The sequence below is a fragment of the Tamandua tetradactyla genome, chromosome 12 (assembly GCF_023851605.1).
Source record: "Tamandua tetradactyla isolate mTamTet1 chromosome 12, mTamTet1.pri, whole genome shotgun sequence".
NCBI lineage: Eukaryota > Metazoa > Chordata > Mammalia > Pilosa > Myrmecophagidae > Tamandua > Tamandua tetradactyla.
This window is the reverse complement of record NC_135338.1, coordinates 64,752,424-64,776,216: the sequence shown is the minus strand read 5'-3', so window position 1 is coordinate 64,776,216 and position 23,793 is coordinate 64,752,424. Positions and strand designations below refer to the sequence as shown.

At 40.1% G+C, this 23,793-nt stretch overlaps 1 protein-coding gene across 3 annotated transcripts in view; it reads left to right on the top strand.

Moving 5' to 3' along the window:
- The window catches only part of CDC42BPB (CDC42 binding protein kinase beta), a 211,080-nt gene that overhangs the window by 162,746 nt on the left and 24,541 nt on the right, over positions 1 to 23,793 (top strand). For all 3 annotated transcript variants that reach the window (XR_013160527.1, XM_077123642.1, XM_077123643.1), the window contains exons 13-21: positions 158 to 400; positions 2,002 to 2,112; positions 3,573 to 3,817; positions 3,930 to 4,035; positions 5,112 to 5,236; positions 5,662 to 5,767; positions 16,426 to 16,574; positions 18,479 to 18,573; positions 20,148 to 20,227. Coding sequence is in view for 2 of the 3 variants with exons in the window: in XM_077123642.1 (XP_076979757.1) it covers positions 158 to 400; positions 2,002 to 2,112; positions 3,573 to 3,817; positions 3,930 to 4,035; positions 5,112 to 5,236; positions 5,662 to 5,767; positions 16,426 to 16,574; positions 18,479 to 18,573; positions 20,148 to 20,227 (1,260 nt within the window). In the remaining variant the exon portion in view is untranslated. The remainder of the gene's footprint in view (positions 1 to 157; positions 401 to 2,001; positions 2,113 to 3,572; positions 3,818 to 3,929; positions 4,036 to 5,111; positions 5,237 to 5,661; positions 5,768 to 16,425; positions 16,575 to 18,478; positions 18,574 to 20,147; positions 20,228 to 23,793) is intronic.

Genomic DNA, 23,793 nt, shown 5'->3' with positions numbered 1-23,793 from the left:
TCTAGGAAGATGAGTTCCTGGAAATTTGGCTATAATGTATATTCAGCATTTGCTATCACTTTTACTTCCTTAATACAGTAGAAAACTGAACATGAAGCCTTCCAAATTTATGTCAAGCAAACATGAAATATATATATATATAATTCTTTTTGTTCAGCAACTGATTGAAGCTTCAGAGAGATTAAAGTCCCAGGCCAAAGAACTCAAAGATGCCCACCAGCAGCGGAAACTGGCTCTGCAGGAGTTCTCAGAGGTCAGCGAGCGCATGGCAGAGCTCCGCTCCCAGAAACAGAAGGCATCCCGACAACTTCGAGACAAGGAGGAGGAAATGGAGGTGGCCCTGCAGAAATTGGAGATGCTACGACAAGAAATGCGCAGATCCGAGAAGGGCAGAAAAGAGGTAGCTTTTTAGATGTTTCAGCAGATTGTATCAGTTGCCCTTCCATAAGATCTCAATAAAACATCTTTTAAAACATCTTTGAAAACTTGGGCTGCTTCATGTAAATTACTTCAAAATGGTTCTGAAAGCCAAGTAAATTGACCTGACAAACATCTTTTTATAGTTCTCAAACCTTAAAATCTATTTTGCAATTATTAACAGAGGTTCCTGTGATACTAATTTTAAAAATTCCTGTTTAAAGTAAATAGAGGGTATTTGAATATGCCGAACCTGGTAAAACTACACGGTGATGTGCTGAGACAGGGCTGAAGAGGCTAGGAACACCTGCAGTTCATAAACGGTGGGTGGGAAAGAGAAGAGTAAGTCTCAACTTAGGAGACTTTGAGCCAGCTACCTGATGCAGTTCTGAAATGTTTTGGTTTTGGGACCCTGTTACCATCTTAAAAATTATAGAGGGCCCCAAGAGCTTTTGTTTTTGTAAGTTGTATATCCTGTTTTACATGTTTGAAATTTTTAACCCAGAAATTTTTTAGATAATTCATTAAAATTACAATAATAAACCCTATTACAAGTTAGCCTAAATGAAAGTTTTCTAAAACAAACAGAATTATTTAGTGAGAAGAGTGGCTTTTAAAAAAAATTTTTTGCGGTTTTCCTTAATGTCTGGCTTAAACAGCTTGACTCTCATTTGTTTCTGCATTCACTCTGCTGTGGTATATTGTTTTAGATTGAGTATCTAAGAAACCCTGGCCCCCACTAATAAGATAACTGAAAAAAGAAGATTCAGAGAACTGGAAAAGGAAGGTTCTCAGGGGCGCCCAAGGCTTCTCAGACCCCACTTTGATGATTGCTGCCCTGGTTCTCCTGAATATTCTGTTCTTACCAGGTGGCATAGTTTAAGCAACACTTAAGATCTGTTAAAATCTACTGACACCCCATAATTATTAGAAGGCCTAGAAGCACCTGTTCTTTTGTTCTTTGTAAACTCAGAGCTGTCATTTGGCCTCACAATGCCTGTTTGTTTTCTTCTTAGACATTTTATTTTGCAACCCTAATATATTTGAAGAAATAGCTAACTACAGCTCAAGTTAATGAAACCCCTAATTAAGAATTAGTGTTCCAGTTAAGGATTAAGTGATCTGATGTCTGAGATTTGCTTTACAATAATTTGGGAGCAGAGTATAAAAGAACCAAGATTGGCCTCCAGCTGACAACTGTGGATGCCGGGTGGTGGATACCTGTGGGCTCATTATACCAGTCTCTCTCCTTTGGGGCAGGGTTGAAGTTTTCTGTGAAAAGTAGGAATGAGTCAATGTTCTGCAGATATCACAAGTGTTTGTTTTCACAAATCAGGATCCTATCTTGAATTTTAATCTCAAATTACCAATTTAAATTAGAATTTAAACACATGTTATTATTATTCTGTTTATCCCTAATGTATTTATTTCCCAGGCTTTAACTTTTGAAGGAATTCTTGGAATGGCAAAGAAATGCAAAGATCCTTCTATATCTTATTTGCTTTGAGGTCCTTTTGTGGAGAGACTTGATTGATGCAGTGGCCCTTGTTTTATGTTAATAACAGGGATTTTCTCCCTCTGTAGCTGGAAGCTCAACTTGAGGACGCCATTGCTGAGGCCTCTAAGGAGCGCAAGCTTCGTGAACACAGTGAGAGCTTCTCCAAACAAATAGAAAGCGAGCTCGAGGCCCTCAAGGTAGTGCTTGGTTACATCTTCATTCTTAACTGAAGGAGAGAAAGATTTTCATCCTCACCCTCATGGTGGAGATGAATGATGTGCCTGTTGGGGCCATACTTTGCTCAAGGAATCGTTCATAGGCTACCGGGACTATGGAGGAGCACTCGGGCTGATGCTGCATTTATTATTATTTTTTTACTTTTAAAAGCAAGTACATTTTTATATAAAAGTTTCAGGCAATTATTTTAAACCCTGGTGAACTAACACCTCAGACTTTCTTCCTATTCTGACTTTTTAAATTCAGCACAGAATTCAGTTCTGGAAAAGTCCTTAAAGCCATCTGAGACCAAGTTGGAGAGGCCAGAGGGCAGCAGGGACTCTCGGGGAAGGGAGCCAGAGAAAGCTGTGTAGTGGCAAGCATATCTGCAGGACCCAGCAGGCCTTCTGGTTAGCGTAGTGCAACCTCAGTGGAGGGGCTTGACCTCTCTGAGCTTTAGGTTCCTTGTCTATAAATGGAGACCATGAGTTTTCTCTTTTACTGGCATCTAAGCCATCAGCAAGTCTATCACCTCTCCCTCCAGCACATGTTCCCAAGGTATATTTTTCTCTCTGTCATCTTTGCTTCCACCTTGGTCTGGCTACCAGCACAGCACTTTCTGCCTGGACTTTTGCAGTCCTTTGTGATTGAGTCTTGCTATTGCTTTCTTATTTGTCTTTTGTCTACTCTCCACACAGCAGCCAGAGTGAGCTTGTTTTAACTGAAATGGAAGCACATTACTCCGCAGCCTCCTCACGTTGGCTAGCCTACCAGCCTTGGGAGCCTCTTCTCCCAACCCTCTCCCAAGTCTAGCCTCACTCCAGCCACACTGACTGTCTGTTTCTCAAGCAGAGCAAACTCCTACCTCTCCCCCCTTCTCATCCTAGTGCATCTTCCCTTGTTATTTGTCATCAGGCTCAAGATCTTCATAGCCTGTCATCTCAACTCATGTGTCACCTCCACACAGATGCCTTCCTACTTGTGTTGCACCCTTTCCCGCATTTTACCACATTATCTTGTTAATTATTGAGTTCTCTTTTGATGTACTTGTTTGTATCAGTCTCTATGACATCAGCAAGTTTGTGTAACCCTGGGATTCAGAAGGTACCTGGCATGTAGTCAACCCTCAAAACCTCTAGTTGCATGAGTGAAGGAGTGGGAATGAATAGATGAAGACCATGCCATGACTGAGTGTAAGACAGACCTATGGAGTCCCAAACATATCTGGGCACATCATCCCTAAAAGATAAGGGCTCTGTTTGCACGAGGTCTAAGAGGCCCCTTTGCAAAGTGCTGGGCCTACAGGTGACACTCGGGAGAGATGAGCTGTGATTAAGGGTCAGCGAGGCTATGTGTCTGCAGAGTGCCTGCACATGGTGGGAGTGAGATGTCATTGTGACAATGGAAAGTAAAATACATTTATTTTAACCTTTGTCATCAGACGAAGCAAGGAGGTCGGGGACCAGGAGCCACTTTAGAACATCAGCAAGAGATTTCCAAAATAAAATCGGAACTTGAGAAAAAAGTCTTGTTTTATGAAGAGGAATTGGTCAGACGTGAAGCCTCCCATGTGTTAGAAGTAAAAAATGTAAAAAAAGAAGTGCATGATTCAGAAAGTCACCAGTTGGCCCTGCAGAAAGAAATCTTAATTCTAAAAGATAAATTAGAAAAGTCAAAGCGAGAACGGTAAGTTTTCATGAGTTACTCAGTGTAGAAAGTGCATGCTTATGTCCAAACCATAGATTAATATTACAAAAATGTGAATTTTTAAAACCTTTTCTCCCCCTCATCTTCTCAGGCATAATGAAATGGAGGAAGCAGTAGGTACAATAAAAGATAAGTATGAACGAGACAGAACAATGCTGTTTGAAGAAAACAAGAAACTAACTGGTGAAAATGAAAGGGTAAGCTAAAATATCTGTTGTCTCTTTATGTGAAAGTTTTTTTTGTTCTTGAGTCTCTGAAATTTGGTGTCTACTTTTAAAGGTTTTAATTTTTAAATGATCTGTTCAGTTTACTAGCTGCTGGAATTTGATATACCAGAAACAAAACAGCTTTTAAAAGGGGGAATTTATTAAGTTGCATGTTTATAGTTCTAGGCTGTGAAAATGTCCCAATTAAAGCAAGTCTATAAAAATGTCCAAATTAAGGGACCAATAAGAGGTCACCTTCACTCAGGAAAGGCCGATTAGTTCAGGATTTCTCTTTCAACTAGAAAGGCACATGGCAAACATGGTGACATATGCTGGCTTTCTCTCCAGGCTTCTTGTTTTATGACGTTCCCCCAGGGGTGTTTTCCTTCTTCATGTCCAAAGGCCTCTGGCTGCATGGGCTCTCATGGTTCTCCTGGCTTAAAAACATTCTCCAAAATTTTTCCCCTTTTAAAGGATTCCAGTAAACTAATCAAGACCCACCTAGAATGGGTGGAATCACGTCTCCCTCTAATCAAAGGTTAATACTCACAGTTGGGTGTGTCATATCTCTGTGGAGAGAATCTAATCAAGTAAGTCTCCAACCTGCAGTGCTAAATAGGGATTAAAAAAAAGGCTGCCGCCGCATGATGGATCAGGATTAAAAATGGCTTTTCTAGGGGACATAATCCTTTCAAACCAGCACATTGTTTGATCTTCATTTGGCTGTAAACTGCTTAATACCTGAAATCACTAGTTCTATCACTTTTAGATTCAGATTTGAAATAAAATCTGACTTAAATTAGGACTATCAAAAAGTCCATAACAGTCACTGGCTCAGTGGCAAGCATTCTTGCCTGCCAAACTGGAGACCTGGGTTCGATTCTCAGATCCTGCCTATGACAAAAAAGAAAAAAAAAGTGCATATCACAGATGTAGGTTGGAAAAGTTTTCATAAAGATTAAAGAAAACTCAAAATCTTCTAAATAACTTGCAGTTTTAATAAAGCTAATACCATATTTAAAGGATGCCAGATTAATCAGCTGTTTGGTAAAATTGTTTAATTTCAGCTTTGTTCATTTGTGGATAAACTAACAGCCCAAAATAGACAACTGGAAGATGAGCTTCAGGATCTGGCAGCCAGGAAGGAGTCAGTTGCCCACTGGGAAGCTCAGATCGCAGAAATCATTCAGTGGTAGGTGTGGGGGGCAGGACTGGGAAAAAGCCATCATACCGGTTGGGGTACCTCCATGAGGAGCCCCTGTGCATCGCATAGCCCCTCCGTGACGGTGCTTATGTGCCCCCAGTCTGCCTGATTTCCATTAACTCGAACTGTGTTGATTATATTGTTTTTACACTGTATACGGTTCCTGAGGGTTGAAGTACAGCTCCTGCCCACCCATGTTCTCTGTGAAACCGAGTACAAGCCTCTGAGACCAACTGCACAGGAGCTAGGGAGATGCAGAGAGTAAGGGGAGCTGGCACTCTGGTACCAATGGTCGAGATAATATGTCAAGATGCCCGACGCTGGGGCTGTCACAGTGCTGGCCTGTGGGAAGTGGAAAGAATCTCCTCACTTGGCTGTGCTCACGGGTGCTGTGCTTGGCTTCCCTCCTCCAGGGTCAGCGATGAGAAGGATGCAAGGGGCTATCTTCAAGCCCTTGCTTCCAAGATGACTGAAGAGCTGGAGACTTTGAGAAGTTCTAGTCTGGGATCAAGAACATTGGTAGGTTTCCCCCTAAACCCTGTATTTTGATTTCTATAATATTCATAAATGTCTTATTCTAAGTCTGAATGTGGCAGTTAGTACTACTGAGATAATTTTAGTGATGCCAGAGACTTTTTTTTATTATTTTAAAGTGCTTTCAAACGACAGTTCCAAAAATAATACAAACCCCATACAGAGAACTCCAACTTACCTCTGCCACCAATGCCCAGATCCACCAGTTTTAATATTTTGCCACATTCGCTATAGTATTGTCTATCTGTTCATCTCTCTGTCTCTTTCCATCTGTCTATCTATACATTTTCTGAACCCTTGAGTGTAGGGTAAATGCATCATGCTTCTTGAACATTTAATTCTGCCATTTCCTAAGAACAAGGATATTTATTTATGTAACCACTTTAAGTGTAGTCATCAAGTTCAAGAAATTTAACATTGAATTAAAGCTTACAGTCTATATTCCAGTTTTTTCACATGTCCTCAAAATATCATTTTGGGCTTTCACCTCCATTATTAGATCGTGTCTGGGATCACGTATTACATTTAATTATCATTGTCTCCTTAGTGGCTCATTCTATTTTTTTAACTGTCAGGACACACGTTATAACATTCATTTTCCCATCTCAACACATAACATTCATTTTCCCATCTCAACTCCTCCCAAGCATACCACTCAGTGGAACTGATCACATTCACTATGTCGTGGTACTCTCACCACCTTCCATTACTAAAATTTACTCATCTTCCCAAACAGAACCCTACATCCATCAGGCATTAACTCCTCATTTCCTTGAATCACCCCATGCCTCCCTCCCCCCACCCAACACCTGGCAACCTGTACTCTAATTTCTGTCTTTGTCAGCTTGCATGTTCTCCAATATTTTTTTTGTAGTTATCGTGGGACTTAAATTTAGCATGTGAAATCTTGCTTAGATGTTTAACTTCAGTGATATACACAAACTATGTTCCTATAACCCTCCAACCCATTATGTATATATTTTGTATACATTTTGAGTCTAAAACCACTGGTTTCTCATTATATCTTACATATTTGCCTTTTAAATCCTGTAGGAAGTAAAAAGTGGCAATACAAACCAAAATACAATATTATTGGCATTTGTGTTTGCCCAGATACAGCTTTGATCTATTGTCTTTTGTCCTTTCCTTTCAACCTGAAGGACTCTCTTTAGCATCTCTTGTAGGACAAGTCTAGTGGTGATAAACTCCCTCAGCTTTTGTTTATCTGGAAATATCTGTATCTCTCCCTCATTTTAGAAAGACAGTTTTGTTGGATATAGAATTCTTGTTGGCAGTTTTTGGCATTCAGCACTTTAAATTTGTCATCTCACTGAGTTTTTGCCCCCATGGTTTCCAGTGAGAAACCAATATTTAATCTTATTGAGGCTTCCTTGTTTGTGAAACATTGCTTCTCTCTTGTGGCTTTCTGAGTTGTTTTTATCTTTGGCTTTTAACAGTTTGATTATGATGTGTTGCACTGTGGGTCTATTTAGGTTTATTTTGTTTAGGGTTCATTGAACATCTTGGATGTGTATGTTCATATCTTTCATTACACTTGGAAAGTTTTCAGCCATAATTTCTTTGAGAATTTTCTCTGTTCCTTCTCTTTCTGGGATTCCTACAATGCAGATATTGGTATAGTTGATGGTGTCCCACAGGTTCCTCAGGCTCTGTTCACTTTTCTTCATTCTTTCTTCTTTCTGCTCCTTGGAGTGATGATTTCAGTGGTCTTCGCTTCAAGTACATTGATGCTTTTTTTTCTACCAGCTCCAGTCTGCTGTGGAACCCCTATTGGGAGTTTTTAATTACTATTACTGTGGTCTTCAGTCTGTTTGGTTTCTTTTCATAGTATCTACGATATCCTTTGTGTTTATTGTTTTCCTGATTCCATTTCCTTCTTTATCCCTGTTTTCCTTTAGCTCTGAGCATATTTAGGACCATTTTTTTGTATGTCTAGAATTTCCCAGATCTGGTTCTCCTCATTGATGGCTTCTGGTGCTTTAATTTTCTCCTTTGCCTGTATGCTGTGTAATCTTTCATTGAAACCAGCAAAATTATGTCCTGCAGCCAGCAAGCCCTTGCCCCAGTCTGCTGTTTGCCTGCTTCCCCACAGCGTTCTGTAGGAGAGCTCTGTGAGCTATCTACTATAGGCAGGGTAAGTTCTGGAATGGCTAGACCCTCAGGCCACTTACCAGACAGGTAGGGACAGACATACATGCTCCTAGTATGTGCACAAAGGTTCCTCTGCTCCCTCCAGAACTGAAACCAAGGGCCTGCACTGGGAACCCAAGCCTATGAGGGATGGGGGAGGTACCAACCATGACACCCTAAGATCCTACGACTTTTTTTTTTCAAAACATTTTTTATTGTATAGTATAACATATACAAAGCAAAGAAATCAAAAGGCAATAGTTTGCAAGCACTCATCAACAAGTGGCTACAAGATAGATCCCAGCGTTTGTCATGGGCTGCCATACAATCCTCTCCATTTTTCCTTCTAGCTGCTCCAGAATATAGGAGGCTAGAGAGCGTAAATACTTTTTTTTTTTAATTTTTTTTAAAATACCAAAACACCAAACGCATTCTTAACTTTTGATCATTCCATTCTACATATATAATCAGTAATTCACAGTATCATCACATAGTTGCATATTCATCATCACGATCATTTCTTGAAACATTTGCATCTATTCAGAAAAAGAAATTAAAAGAAAACAGAAAAAAATTCATATATAACATACCCCTTACCTCTCCCTTTCATTGATCACTAGCATTTCAAACTAAATTTAATTTAACATTTGTTTCCCCTATTATTTATTTTTATTCCATATGTTCTACTCGTCTGTTGACAAGGTAGATAAAAGGAGCATCAAACACAAGGTTTTCACAATCACACCGTCATATTGTAAAAGCTGTATCATTATACAATCATCTTCAAGGAACATGGCTGCTGGAACACAGCTCTGCATTTTCAGGCAGTTCCCTCCAGCCTCTCCATTACATCTTGACTAACAAGGTGATATCTGTTTAATGTGTAAGAATAACCTCCAGGATAACTTCTTGACTCTGTTTGGAATCTCTCAGCCATTGACACTTTATTTTCTCTCATTTCAGTCTTCCCCCTTTTGGTCGAGAAGGTTTTCTTAATCCCTTGATGCTGAGTCTCAGCTCATTCTAGGGGTTTTCTCAATCCCCTGATGCTGAGTTTCAGCTCATTCTAGGATTTCTGTCCCACGTTGCCAAGAAGGCCCTCTACCCTGGGAGTCATGTCCCATGTAGACAGGGGAAGGGTAGTGAGTTTGCTTGTGTTGGCTGGAGAGAGAGGCCACATCTGAGTAGCAAGATGTTCTATTGAGAGTGACTCTTAGGCCTAATTTTAAGTAGGCTTCACCTATCCTTTGTGGGGTTAAGTTTCATATAAACAAACCCCAAGACTGGAGGCTCAGCCTATAGCTTTGGTTGTCCACACTGCTTGTGAGAGTATCAAGAATTCAACTTGGGGAAGTTGAATTTCTTCCCTTTCTCACCATTCCCTGAAGGGGATTTTGCAAATACTTTTTTATTCACTGTTCAAATCACTCTGGGATTTATCAGGACATCACTCTGGACAAACCAACAAAATCTCATATCCTACTCAAGTGTTCCATATACTTATGGTGTTCAATTAAGCTGTCTACATAAGTTATATTAGGAAATGCACTAGTCAGAATATAAATTTTGTACCAAATAAACATTTTTTGCTTTAGTCTCACACATAAGTTGAAATTTAAAAATATTATCATCTATTTTCAGCACCCTGCAGTAATGATATTCCTTTGTTCTTCCTCATGGAAAAACATTTTTTAAATTTGTACAGAGAGCTTAAATATTTTTTTTCTTTTTTTGTGAACAACAATATATATACAAAAAAGCTATAAATTTCCAATAGCAGCACAATTAGTTGTAGAACATGTTTCAGATTTTGACATGGGTTACAATTTCACAATTTTAGGTTTTTACCTCTAGCTATTCTAAAATGAGACTAAAAAGAGATAACAATTTAATGATTCAACATTCATATTCATTTAAGTCTTATCTTCTATATTTAATTCCACCATCACCTTTGATCTTTCCATACCTCTCATTGGGATTGTTTGGGCTATGGCAGTTCTAATTTTTTGATACTGGAAGGGTCTGTCACTAATATGGGGCAAGGAAATGGAACTATCTGATGCTCTGGAGAGACTGGGCTAGGTTTCAGGACTTATCTGGACCAGAGGCCCATCTGGAGGTTACAGGTTTCTGGGAAGTTACTCTAGTGCCTGGAACCCTTGTGAAATCTTATGAATTGCCCTAGGTGTTCTTTAGGATTGGCTGGAACGGTCCTGGTTGGGAGTTGGCAGGTTATGATAGGTAGCAGGGTCTACTGGAAGCTTGTGTAAGAGCAACCCCCCAGAGTAGCCTCTTGACTCTATTTGAACTCTCTCTGCCACTGATACTTTATTAATTACACGTCTTTTCCCGTTTTTGGTGAGGATGGAATTGTTGATCTCACGGTGCCCTGGGAGTCCTCTCCCACATTGTCAGGGAGACTTTCACCCTGGAGGTCATGTCCCACACAGCGGGGAGGGCAATAATTTCACTTCCAGAGTTGGGGTTAGAGAGAGTGAGGCCACATCTGAGCAACAAAAGAGATCTTCCAGAAGTAACTCTTAGGTATGCGTATAGGTAAGCTAAGCTTCTATGCTACCTACATAAGCTTCACAAGAGTAAGCTTCATGATGGAAGGCATGGCCTATTAATTTGGGTGTCCCTGAAGTTTGACACAGTATTGGGATACACTGATGGTAAGGTTTAATAGTTCCATATTCTTTCTCCCCTCCCTCAGGGGACTTTGTCAATATGTTTCGATTATCTGGCTAATGTACTCTAGGATGTTTCCAGGCATTACAACAATCTATACAGGATTAAAGGACCTCTTTCTCATTCTGTGCTCTCTGTGTTTCACTTGTTCAAATGTGCTATACAGTTAGGTTGAATTAGATTATGCACTACAGAAAATTTCAGTTCCAGCTCAAATAAACCTTTCGTCCAGTGGTCTCAAAGAGTATGTGTGGTTTTAAGGTATAGACACTGTCTTCCTTATCCCTGTGTTCTGAATTACTTTAACCCCAACCTGTTCAGGTTTGTTTTTATCTCTAAATATCAGGTTGAATATATAAAACAGCCTCTCAAAATCCAGAAATAATAATCACCACTCCGGACTTAATGTGTCTGCTCTAAAAGCTTACAATCTAGGCCCCTGTTTTCTTATAAGCGTTTTCTAAAGGTGACCATACCGTTGTTCTTTCTTTGTTTCTGGCTAATTTTATCTCACCAAATGTCCCAAATGTTCATTCACATCATTGTATGCCTCACGATATTGTTCCTTTTTGTAGCAGCACAGCCTTCGTTCATAAGTATACACCATCATTCACCATTCTACTTCTCCATCAGTGATCCTTCAACCACCTGTATTCATTGGGCATCATGTAGAGGGCCCCAAGTCCACCATCCATCAACATTCTCAATTTTAGATAATTTCATTGTTCCCAAGAGACAGAAAACCAATAAACACACCTTCACGAAACAGGACATCTACACTTCCTCTTAATTCTTGTCCCTCCTCCCATTATTTACCTCTGCTGTTGCTGTGGTAGTATTTATGGTTTCCTTTTGACCATTGCTCATAGCCTGCAATAGCAGTTTTCCCCCTGTACCCTGGACTTAAACACTGTTTATGTAAGAATCATATCTTTGAAGTAACTCTTACAAGAACTCATTCATATTTCTAGTGTGTCAGTGAGACATGTAGGTCTGTACAACCCCTTTCAATCTTGTTCATCTTCAATATGCTAATATTGCTTCTAGACCCACTAGACTATCACCTTCGCTCCTATCAATTCCCTTACATTGGAGTTCAATCTCATTAGCTAACAGTTCACCCATCTCTAGTTTCTGTGTATCTCTAAGTCCCCTGTATTCTGTATTATAAGTCTCTGATTATACCTTTATGCTGGTCATAAGAGTGGAATCATACAGTATCTGTCCTTTTGTGTCTGGCTAATTTTGCTCAGCATTATGTCCTCAAGGTTCATCCATCTTGTCATGTGCTTCAGGACATCATTTTGTCTTACTGCTATGTAATATTCCATCATATGTATATACCACATTTTGTTGATCTACTTGTCTGTTGATGGGCATTTGGTTTGTTTCCATCTTTTGGCAATTGTGAATAATGCTGCTGCAAACATCAGTGTGCAAATGTCTATTTGTGTCGTTGCTTTCAGCTCTTCTGGGTATATACCAAATAGTGCTATTGGTGGGTCATAGGACAACTCGGTATTTAGTTTCCTAAGGAACCACCAAGCAGTCTTCCATAGTGGTTGCACCATTGTACATTCCCACCAGCAGTGCATAAGTGTCTCAGTTTCTCCACATCCTCTCCAACATTTATAGTTTCTTGATTGTTTAATAGCAGCCATTCTTATAAGTGTGAGGTGGTATCTTATTGTAGTCTTGATCTGCATTTCCCTTATAGCCAGTGAAAATGGACATCTCTTCATGTGCTTTTGAGTCGTCTGTATTTGCTCTTCAGAAAAATGACTATTCATGTCTTTAGCCCATTTTATAATTGGGTTTTTTGTTCTTTTGTTGTTGAGTTTTATGATTTCTTTGTATTTACAGGAAATCAAACCTTTGTCTGATAGGTGATTTCAAAATATTTTCTCCCATTGAATTAGCTGCCTCTTTACCTTTTTGACAAAGTCTTTTGAGGTGCAGAAGCATTTGATTTTGAAGAGTTCCCATTTATCTATTTTTTCTTTTTTGCTTGTGTTTTGGGTGTCAAGTTTAGGAAGCTACCTCTTATTACTAGGTGTTGAAGATGTTTCCCTATGTTTTCTTCTAGAAGCTTTATGGTGCTAGTTCTTATATTTAGGTGTTTGATCCACTTTGAGTCAACTTTTGTGTAGGGTGTAAGAGACGGGTCCTCTTTCATTCTTTTGGCTATTGATATCCAGGTCTTCCATGCCCAATTATTGAAAAGACTATTTTGTCCCAGTTCATAGGATTTGGGGGCCTTGTCAAAAATCAGTTGACCATACATTTGGGAGTCTATTTCTGCACTCTCAATTTGATTCCATTGGTCAATGCTTCTGTCTTTGTACGTAGTCTTTTGACCACTCTGGCTTTATAATAGGTTTGTTTTTTGGTATGTTTGTTTTTGTTTGCTTGTTAATTTATTTATTTATTCAGCATAACAACATACAGACACCAACATTCTTACCATATGATCATTCCATTCTTGATATATAATCAGTAACTTGTAGTCATCACATAGTTGTATATTCATCATCATGATCATTTCTTTGAACGTATAATAGGTTTTAAAGTCAGGGAGTGTTAATCCTCCCACTTCATTCTTTTTGGGGATGCTTTTAGCTATTCAGGGTCTCTTTCCCTTCCAGATGAATTTGGTAAGTAACTTTTCCTGATCTTCAAAGTAGGTTGTTGGAATTTTGATTGGTACTGTGTTGAATCTGTATTTGGGGAGAATTGCCATCTTAACTATATTTAGCCTTCCTATCCATGAGCAGGGAATGTCTTTCTACCTATTTAGATCTCTTTTGATTTCTTTTAGCAATGTTATGTAGTTTTCTGTGTACAGGTCCTTTACATCCCTAGTTAAGTTCATTCCTAAGTATTTGATTCTTTTAGTTGCTATTTTGAATGAATTATGAATTTTTTTCCTTAACTGACTCCTCAGCTAGGTCATTGCTTGTGTATAGAAATGTTACTGATTTTTGCACATTAATTTTATATCCCACCACCTTGCTGAATTTGTTTATTAGCTCATCACTTTGCTGTAGATTTCTCAGGATATTCCAAGTATAATATCATATCATCTGCAAATAATGAATTTTTCTTCTTCCTTTCCAGTTTGGATGCCTTTTATTTCTTTGTCCTGCCTGATTGCTCTAGCTACAACTTTTAGCACAATGTTGAATAATAGTGATGATAGTGGGCATCCTTGTCTTGTACCTGATGTTAGGGGGGAAGGCTTTCATTCTTTCTCCATTGAGCATGATGCTGGCAATCATTTTTCATATATTCCCTTTATCATATTGAGGTAATTACCTTTGATTCCTATCTTTTGGTGTACTTTTATCAGAAAAGAATGCTGAATTTTGTTGAATGCTTTTTCAGCATCTATCGAGATGATCATGTGATTTTTCTCTTTTGATTTGTTAATGTGCTATATTACATTAATTGATTTTCTTGTTTTGAACCATGCTTGCATTCCTTGTATAAATCCCACTTGGTCATGGTGTATAATTCTTTTAATTTGTTGTTGGATTCGATTTGCTAATATTTTTTTAAAATTTTTGCATCTGTGTTCATTAGGGAAATTGGCTTGTAGTTTTCCTTTCTTATAGCATCTTTACCCAGTTTTGGTATTAAAATGATATTAGCTTAATAAAATGAGTTAGGTAGAATTCCTTTTTCCTCAATTTTTTTGCAAAGTTTGAGCAGGATTGGTGTTAGTTCTTTCTGGAATGTTTTATAAAATTCCCCTGTGAAGCCATGTGGCCTGGGTTTTTCTTTGTAGAAAGATTTTTGATGACTGATTAAATCTCTTTACTTGTGATTGGTTTGTTGAGATCTTCTATTTCTTCCTGAGTCAGTGTAGCTTATTTGTGTGTCTCCAGGAATTTGTCCATTTCATCTAAGTTGTCTAGTTTGTTGGCATATTGTTGTTCATAGTATCCTCTTATGATTTCTTTCATTTCTTCGGGGTCTGTGGTAACACGCCCCTTCTCATTTCTGATTTTGTTTATTTGCATTCTTTCTGTTTTATTCTTTGTTAGTCTTGCTAGTGGCCAATCACCTGTGTTGATTTTCTCAAAGAACTAACTTTTGGTTTTATTTATTCTTTCTATTGTTCTTTTGTTCTCCCATTCATTTATCTCTGCTTCAACCTTTGTTATTTCTCTTCTCCTATTTGATTGGGGTCAGTTTGCTGTTCTTTCTCAGGTTCCTCCATGTTTGCTATTAAGTCCTCGATTTTTGCCCTTTCTTATTTTTTAATATAGGCATAAATTTCCCTCTCAGCACAGCCTTTGTCGCATCTCGTAAGTTCTTATAAGTTGTATTCTCATTTTCATTCATTTCCAGATAGCTGCTGTTTCTCTAACAATTTCTTCTTTGACCTGCTGGTTGTTTAAATGTATGTTATTTAATCTCCTTATTTTTGTGAATGTTCTCATTCTTTGGTGGTTATTGAGATCCAGCATCTAGGCATTTAATTACCATAATTAGTTTATTCTGGAGATTTGTTTTCAGTTTTTTTTTTAGATAGGATTTTCTTGCTGGAATCACTTTGTCTGTTATTTGACATTCAGTTCAGCTTATTCTGGACCTTTAGCTTAGGTTTTGTTTAACAGATTAAAATTTTTCAGTTCTTGTTTTCTTGTTTCTTGCCCTGCCCTTTTTTCCCCTCCTTAGGAGGGTCTACTTAGGTATTATAGACCCCAGCCAGATTTTCCCAGACCAAACTGGCCTCCTGTAAAGAGGGAAAAAGTCACCTGCATCAGTTTTCCCTGAGGGTGAGACCCAGCAGATTGAAAGGCTTTCCTAGGAAGCCTCTGAACTGTTTTTCCTATCCTGCTCAGTATGTGGCACTTGTCCGCCTGCAGGTCCCACCAGCATAAGGTGATGTGGTACCTTTAACTTCAGCAGACTCTCCCTGCTAGGGGCATGGTGGAAACAGAGAAGAGGTTATAGTCTGGTTTTAATCGCTTCACTTTTCCAGACCCTGAAGTCTGAACTTGTTGAGGGAGGGATTCTACCTGAGCTGGGCCCCACCCCTCTTCTAGGGAAGGCACAGACTCCAGACAAACACTCACACAAGCTTAATTCTGCCCATGCCTGGGCAGTGGAGCCCGAGAAGCCTTGCAGCTGTATCCAAAGGGCAGTCAAGCCATAGAAACACAGCCACCAGAATGAAAGAGAAAAATCCTTTTCAGAGCAGGACCCGCTGTTCCTTGGGTTTGCCAATCAAGAGCTTAAGTTGATACGTTGCTCTGTGTATCTCTAGGTCCTGTGTGCTCCCTCCTTTCTTTCAGGGCCCAGTCCTTTTCAGATTCAGAAATCCTTTGTTTGTTTTTTTTCTTTTTTTCTTTTTCTGTCAGCCCTGCCCCCTTTGCACTGGGGCAAAAACCAGTAACTTCCACTTTTACTGGAGGTTCAGCTGAGCTGGAGGCGTATTTTTAGTAGTCAGAATTTGCTAATTAATTCTACAACTGAAGTTTGGTTGCACCCAGCCCCTGCTGCTGGTAAACTCTCCTTCCTTTCCCCTCTGGGAAGCAGCCTATTGGGGAGGGGCACCAGCCTCCCTGGCTTGGGAAATCATGGTTCTGGGTGAGCTCCCAGCCGGTCCATCTGGTCCAGACTGGTATACGCTGTGTGTCCCATCACTGATGTGGCCCCAACAGTTGTTCTATACTATTCCTGGCTATTTATTAGCTGCTCTGAAGGACGAACTAATTCCCTTTCCTCCCTAGGCCACCATCTTGACCACCTCTCTTAAAATGTATTTTTAACAATGTAACCAATGTCTACAGGATCCACTTTGGAAAGTACGCCGCAGTCAGAAGCTAGACATGTCTGCACGGCTGGAATTGCAGTCTGCCCTGGAAGCCGAGATCCGGGCCAAGCAGCTTGTCCAGGAAGAGCTGAGAAAAGTCAAGGACACAAATCTCTCCTTTGAAAGGTAGTGTATTAGTTAGGGTTCTCTAGAGAAACAGAATCAACAAGGAACACTCACAAATATAAAATTTATAAAAGTGTCTCACAAGACCACGGGAACACAGAGCCCAAAATCCGCAGAGTAGGCTGTGAAGCCAATGATTCCGATGGAGGGTCTGGACAAACTCCACAGGAGAGGCTCACCAGCCAAAACAGGAAGAGCCTGTCTCTTCTGAATCCTCCTTATAAGGCTTTCAGTGATTAGATTAAGCATCACTCATTGCAGAGGACACGCCCCTTTGGTTGATTACAAATGGAATCAGCTGTGGATGCAGCTGACATGATCATGATTTAAGTCTATGAAATGTCCTCATCGCAACAGACAAGCCAGCACTTGCCCAACCAGAGAAACAGGTACCACCACTTGGCCAAGTAGACACATGAACCTGACCATGACAGGTAGTTTGTAGTGCACAGCCTCATGGTGGGAGCTGGGATCTGGGTGACCTGGCAAGGCCTTTATTTCACAGACCTTACTTTGTACAGCTTGGAAGTTGGTGCTTCACGAGGGCAGGGGATGGCAGGTAAGGCAAGTGGGCTGGTAGGAGCCCTGAGGAGCGTAGCATTTCTGGCACTTAGTAGATGCTTAGTAAATCATTGGATGATGTGCACATACTCTCCACCTACTGTAAGGTTGTGCTCAGTGTCTTAAAGGAAGAATGAGGTGGCCTCGCCCATAGTTTTGAAGTTTGCAGTTGTGAGGGTGGTGCTGGCTGACAAGAGCTCAGGCCATGCTTTTTACAGCCCTTCTTCAGCGCCATTTACCTTGGTACCATGTAGTTCTATCAACTTTGAATTTTTCTTTTTAGATCAATACTAATATTTAAGAATACAGACTGAAGATGGTATGCCTATTCAAAACCATTTTTACAACTTCAAGTGATCATAAGAACACTGTTTTTATACAACAGTTAATTCCACAGATATTTATTGAGTCTGACATTCACAGATATTGCAGTCTGTGCACAGGAAGCAGCAACAAGACGCAGGCTTATGCTGACCAGACCTCCCTGCAGTTTTCTGGTACTTCTCCATGAAATGGGGTGCACCCAAAGTGTTACTAAGGTCCAAATCCTAAAAAAATGAATACATACAATAGCTACCATTTAAAGATACTTCCTTGTACTGGGAACTATTTTAAGAATTTGACATCTATTATCATGTAAACACAACATCCCTAAGGAGGCAAATCTCTTACTGACCCCGTTCTAGAGAGAGACCAAGGTGCAGAGTTGAAGAGTCTTGGCTTTTGCTCCCCCCGCCCCAAGTGAGTGGCAGAAGTGGGATTTGATTCCAGAGCCCACCATCCTACCTGCTTCCTAGCCAGGAGTCAGCTGCAACAGCTAGATCCTTCTGTCCCTGCCTGGACAGCGATTGTAAGGCTTCCAACGCCTGGGCGGGGGTCCTAGCCTTATTGATGCCATCATCTTGCTGATCAGATCACAGTTCTGATCGCTGGGTCATCTGGTCCACGCCCAGAAAAAAGTCCAACCCATAAGTGGAATGCATCCTCTGAGGCCTTGGTGTGTTGACCTGGGCCTCCTGCACCTCATGAGGAGCAGGGCTCGAATGGGCAGAGTACCACTGGGGATGCATGAGGTGCTGCGCAGAGCATGGGTTTCTGAAAAGCAGTGTTTGAATGTTTATGATTTTTAAATGTTTCTGCTCCCCATGATGTTCTAAATAGGAAGCTGGCTACTAGGCCTGATTTCCAAGGGGGTGGCCTGCCTCCATTCCCTACATTTGCTGAGCACCTGCTGCATTCCTGGTGCCCCTCCAGGCTCTGGAGAGAAGACCTGATGCCCTCTGAGCCTGCTCATAGCAGGACGTGCGCTCCATACAATTAAAGCTGCTTCTTTTTTTTTTTAGTAAACTAAAGGATTCTGAAGCCAAAAATAGAGAATTATTAGAAGAAATGGAAATTTTGAAGAAAAAGCTGGAAGAAAAATTTAGAGCAGATACTGGTAAATTTAAATCATAAGCTCTCAATTATTTAAATATAAGCCTTTTTGGTTTTATTTTTTTCTTTTTGATATAGTATTTTTTAGTTGCATAAAACGCATGATTCCAGTGTCGAAATTATGAAACAGCACATTCAAAGATACCCTCAAGTAACCATAGTTTTGGGTTTATCCTTCCTTTGCCTAGTCTTGAATAAATATATATATATATATATATCCATAAAGCAAATGTAAAATATACGTCCATGTTTGTATCTCCTCTTTATCATGTCATGAGGGGGGCCCATGAGGGCATCCCAAGCCCCCACAAGGCAGCAGCCTTTGTGCTGGGCATGGGAGCTGCCTGCTGGCTTTTGCTGTCATAGCTGCTGCACTGTTGTGCAGACTGATTCAAGCATTTTGTTTTTTTGTCAGTTTCTGAAATAGATTTCTAGAAGCAGGATTACCAAGTCAAAGAATACATGTATACATTTTATGCTAGGTATTTCCAGATTCCCCTCCTACGGGTTGTACCATTTGCATCCCCACCAGGAGTACACGAAAGTGTTATTTACCCACAGCCTCACCCACAAAGTAGATTCTCAGACTTTTGAATTTTTACCCTCTGAAAAGGCAAGAAATAGCATCTCAGGGGTTGATTTAATTTACATTTTTCTTGTGAGCAAATTGAGCATCTTTTCATATGTTTAAGAGCCATTTGTATTCCTTCTTCTGGGAATTCATATCTTTTGCCTATTTTGTAAAATTAGGGTTATTTTTAAAAGCTCTTTATATTTTGAGTAGCAGAGTCCTTTATCTGTAGTGAAAGCTGTAAATATTTTTCCTGGTTGTCTTTGAACTTTGTTTCATGGTGTTTTTCTCCAAGCAGCAGTTTTATTTGGTTTGTCAAATCAATCACTCTTTTCCCTTTTTTGAGTCACGGAAAATTTTCCTCACTGCCAAAATATTAAAGGAATTTACCCATGTTTTCTTCTAATACTTACAGATTTTATGTATATTTATATATATATATATATTAATATAGACCACTGACCCATTTGTAATTTACCTGTGATACACAGTCTGAAGAGTGAATCCAGTCTTATCTTTTTCCATATGGCTAGCCAAATTGTCTGTGCCGGTTATTAAAAAATTTATTTTCCCTACTGATTTCAGATGTAATGCTTACATATGTACAAAAATCACTGAACACTTGGATCTGTTTCTGGATTTTCTGTTCTCTTCCCGTGTGCATGTGCAAAAAGACTACTTGATTTTAATTACAGAGAACTTAGTAAATATGTATAACTTATAGGGTAGGTCTAACCCCCACTCCCACCCCCAGCCACTCACCACCTCTTTGAGGGGTTTTCTAGATATTCTCACTGCATTATTCTTCTAAGTGAACATTTTAATAAACTTTTCTGGAGTCTAGCTTTGGGAAAAAAAACAAATGGTATTTTTCCTGGGCTCACGTTAACTGTTATCAATTAATTTAGGGAGAATTGACATCTCTGTGATGTTGAGTTTTCCTATCTAAGTATAAGATCTAGTTTTTTAAATTTTTACCTTGACTATTCTTTGTTTCTGTTTCACAGGGCTCAAACTTCCAGATTTTCAGGATTCTATTTTTGAGTATTTCAACACTGCACCACTTGCACATGATCTGACATTTAGAGTAAGTGATTATTTTTTTTTAAAGGCAGCAAATGCATTTTTGGATAAGTCAGAAATAGTGTAACATGAGTTGATTGTTAGTGGAGCCAAAAGCCTACCAGTAAATTAACATCTGACCATTTATGTTGGTTATGCTGACCACATAATTTATCTGGGATGGTCACTGTGTTAAGGTTAGAGGCATTTTTCATATTTGAAATGTTAACAGGGAAGCTTCTTCAGAGTAAGTAGAAGTTGATTAAGAAAATGCTCAGCATCTTCAAGGGAGAACTGTTGCTGGTCTTTGACCATGTAGTGAGTGTTTCTATAATTTTAAGGGACATTTTCACACTTCTCTGACTAATCAAGAGTAACTCAGAGTCACATTACCATTTCAGTTGTTCTCCTACAGGATGACTTCTGTGTCTGTGTTGTCTGTTTTTGTGATGTTAAGAACAAGCCCATAACAGGCAGCCCTAGTGAAATATGGATTGGGGTGAAGTGGGGTACATCCCCTCAGAGTCAGCTCACCACGTAGGCACTCAAGGGCCAGTCCTCCAGGCCTGGCCCAATGCTTGGCTGCTCAGGCAGCAGAGTCATGCTCAGTGCATCTCACTTTCTCCCTTTCCACTATGCAAGTTCTCCATGCATGTCCAGTGGCCAGACATCCTGGCCTCTTTTTCTGAAATTACAGCAGTGTACCCTTACAAGCAACAAGTTGAAAGCAACTTAGAAAGTAAAACATTGGTGTAATAAAAGCAAATCTCAGTGATGGGATTTCTGATTAAGTATTTGTTGTTGGTTTTCCAACTTTCTATTTAGAAAATTTTAAACATGCTGTAAAGTTGAAAGAACACTATAGTGATTCTATCCTTCACTTGATGTTTTGCTAAATCTGCCCACTCTCTCTCTTACTCTCACCATCCCCACTCCAACACAGATTTTTATTCCCTGAGCTATTTGAAGGTAAGCTATAGACATCAGGGCCCCAAAGAATGAGTACTTATTTCCTAAACTCAAGGATATTCTGCATAACTGCATACCATTATCATACATAAGAATTTTGCAGTGTGCAGCCAAGTTATCTGGTACTTGGTGCATGTTCAGATTTTCCTTTCTGTCCTTGGTGCAATCTGAGGTCACACTGTGCTTGTAATCTTGCCTCTTTAATCTCCTTAATCCGGAACATGGCCCCTGTCTTTGTGGGGTTTTTATCTTTTATGGCATTGATATTTTTGTTGATATTCTTGTAAAGTCCAGACTGGTTGTTGTGTAGAATGTCCCACATTCTGGATTTGTTTGGCATTTTCCTCTTGATTAGATGACAGGAGCTCTATGTATGAGGTGCTGTGCACGTCCCACAGCATTGCCTTGGGAGGTATGGGATATCATTTTGCCCAGGATGGGGCACTTTGTAGAGAGTCCACCAAAGCTCCAGGGGAAAGGAGCCCTTTCCCTTTGTGAGTTCTGAGCAGTCTAGGGGTGACCATGCAGATCTCTGTCCACCAGCAGCCTTCCTCCCAGGGGCTCTAGAGGATCTCTGCAATCCTTGCCTAAATCAGCCACTATACCCAGAGCTGCACAGTTGGGGCAGATTTATGTTGCTCACGGCTGCTCTGGAAACATCTGTGTTGACCTTGACCTGTTGACTCATGGAAATGTTTTTATCGAAGTAGTGATAACTGCTTTCCCTAAAGTCCTCCAGTTTTAAGAAGAAGGTCTGTTTTCCCACTAACATATACAGGCATAACAGTGCTTCTTTCAGGCCTTGTTGCTGTTTCTGGTCATGGCAGTCCTAGACACTGCTCTGAGGGGCAGAGGATAAGAAAACCCTTACAGAAACTTAAGCTGCCCAAAGCCTGGCTGTTAACAGGATAGGGTTGCCAAGGAGCATGGTGGCAGGTGGGTATCCCCCCAGCACCTTATATCCACAGGTATTCAAATTGGGCAGCAGCAGAGCAGAGCGTGACACTTCAGTTGCCGTTTTCGTAGCCGGCACTCCCGCCAGCCCCAGCCCTAGCTCCATCTCTCTCACTTCTGAAAGTTAAGTAGGAAGCAGGCTTAATGCTTAAAGAAGAAATCCTCAGTCAGATCAAAACATAGGCTAGGAAGTACCTCCAGACACCAAGAGACGTTTTTTTAGGAGCTTCAGTTTCATTTTCTCTGTACTGAATTGAACATGTTAATTAATACCAGAAATGGTTTTCCACCAAGATCAAAGAAAATATTTTCAAGCATGTTCTTATTGGGTGGAAAATGATCATTTCTGTTCCTCCTATCTGCTACAATCAAGGATTCTGTTTCCTCCTCATCTGCCTCTTCTCTGCTAGCCTTTTGGGAAGAAGTAAGTGAACAACAGAGCAGGACCTCCTGCAGCTCCCACTTCTAGTTAGATAGACAGCCCTCTAAATGTGTTCAGCTCCTCTTTCCTAATTTACATCCTTTCGATTAATTAACCAACTAATGAAACTAGTGGGGATTTTTACGTGGCAGGAATTAAATTACTTAATATGTAATATTAAGTAATTAATATTAATATGCTCTTGTTCCTTATTTATCTAAAGATGGAACTCTTAACTCATTTAATGTACCTTATTTATGGGGGAAACTTGCTTGTATTTTTAGCTTTGGTAACGAACTAATTGATCTGGCCTCTCCTGTGTGGCTTTGTTTATAAATGCAGACATTCCAGGGTGCAGTGGTGTCCATGTTTTGTGTCTAGGCATTGCCTCCCCATCTGAATCTGACTGCTTACTCAGCAGCCTGATGAATTGCAGCTGCTGGAAGGTGTTTATCTGATTTGATGCATCGGGGTGCTGATATGGGACCCACAATACAGCTACCAGCTGCTCTTTCAGGCCCTGCCCAGCCACTCCTGCATCCTGCTGGAGCCAGAGCACCCCATTGCCTGGCGCTGACAGTTGCCTCTAAGCATCCATGTGCACAGGTGCTCATCTGTGTAAATAGTAATAGCCTTCCATGTGAAATAGTAGTTTCAGGAACATTCATTAAAGTATGGTTGTTTGTAAGTGTTTTTACAGTGTAGCTTTAGCTTCAAATAGATCATTGCCAATTTTACTTGGAAATTTTGAGTTGTTAGATAACAAAACAAAATCTTGCTTCTTGCCATTATAAAACTTAAAGTTGTTATGTCATTGGCCATAACTTAACTAGAGCCTTCTTTCTCTCAGGCTCACAGACCTCTGCTGATGTTATGAATTTCCTCTCAGTTCCCTGAAATGAGGTTAAAATGCACTGGACCAGTTTATCTCAAAGCTGCTGGATATAAATGAAATTACTTATAAATACAATCAAGGGTTGACATTTTTTGATGCATATCCCTATCAATGGCCAGTGAAGAGAAGGCATGAGAATGGGCGTGCAGAGCTTGCACGTTAGCGGAGAGGGCAGGTGACACCTCTGGTAATAACTGAGCAGTCAGTCTCCCATCTGCCCACACAGAGCTGCCCCTGCAGGCCTTCAGAATGCCAGGGGTGGTGGTCCACAGGAACAACAGGATCCCTGGGCATGAAGTGGGGGTCTGTGGCCAGAATACAGGAGTAAGAACCCTGTGCAAGGAGCACCATT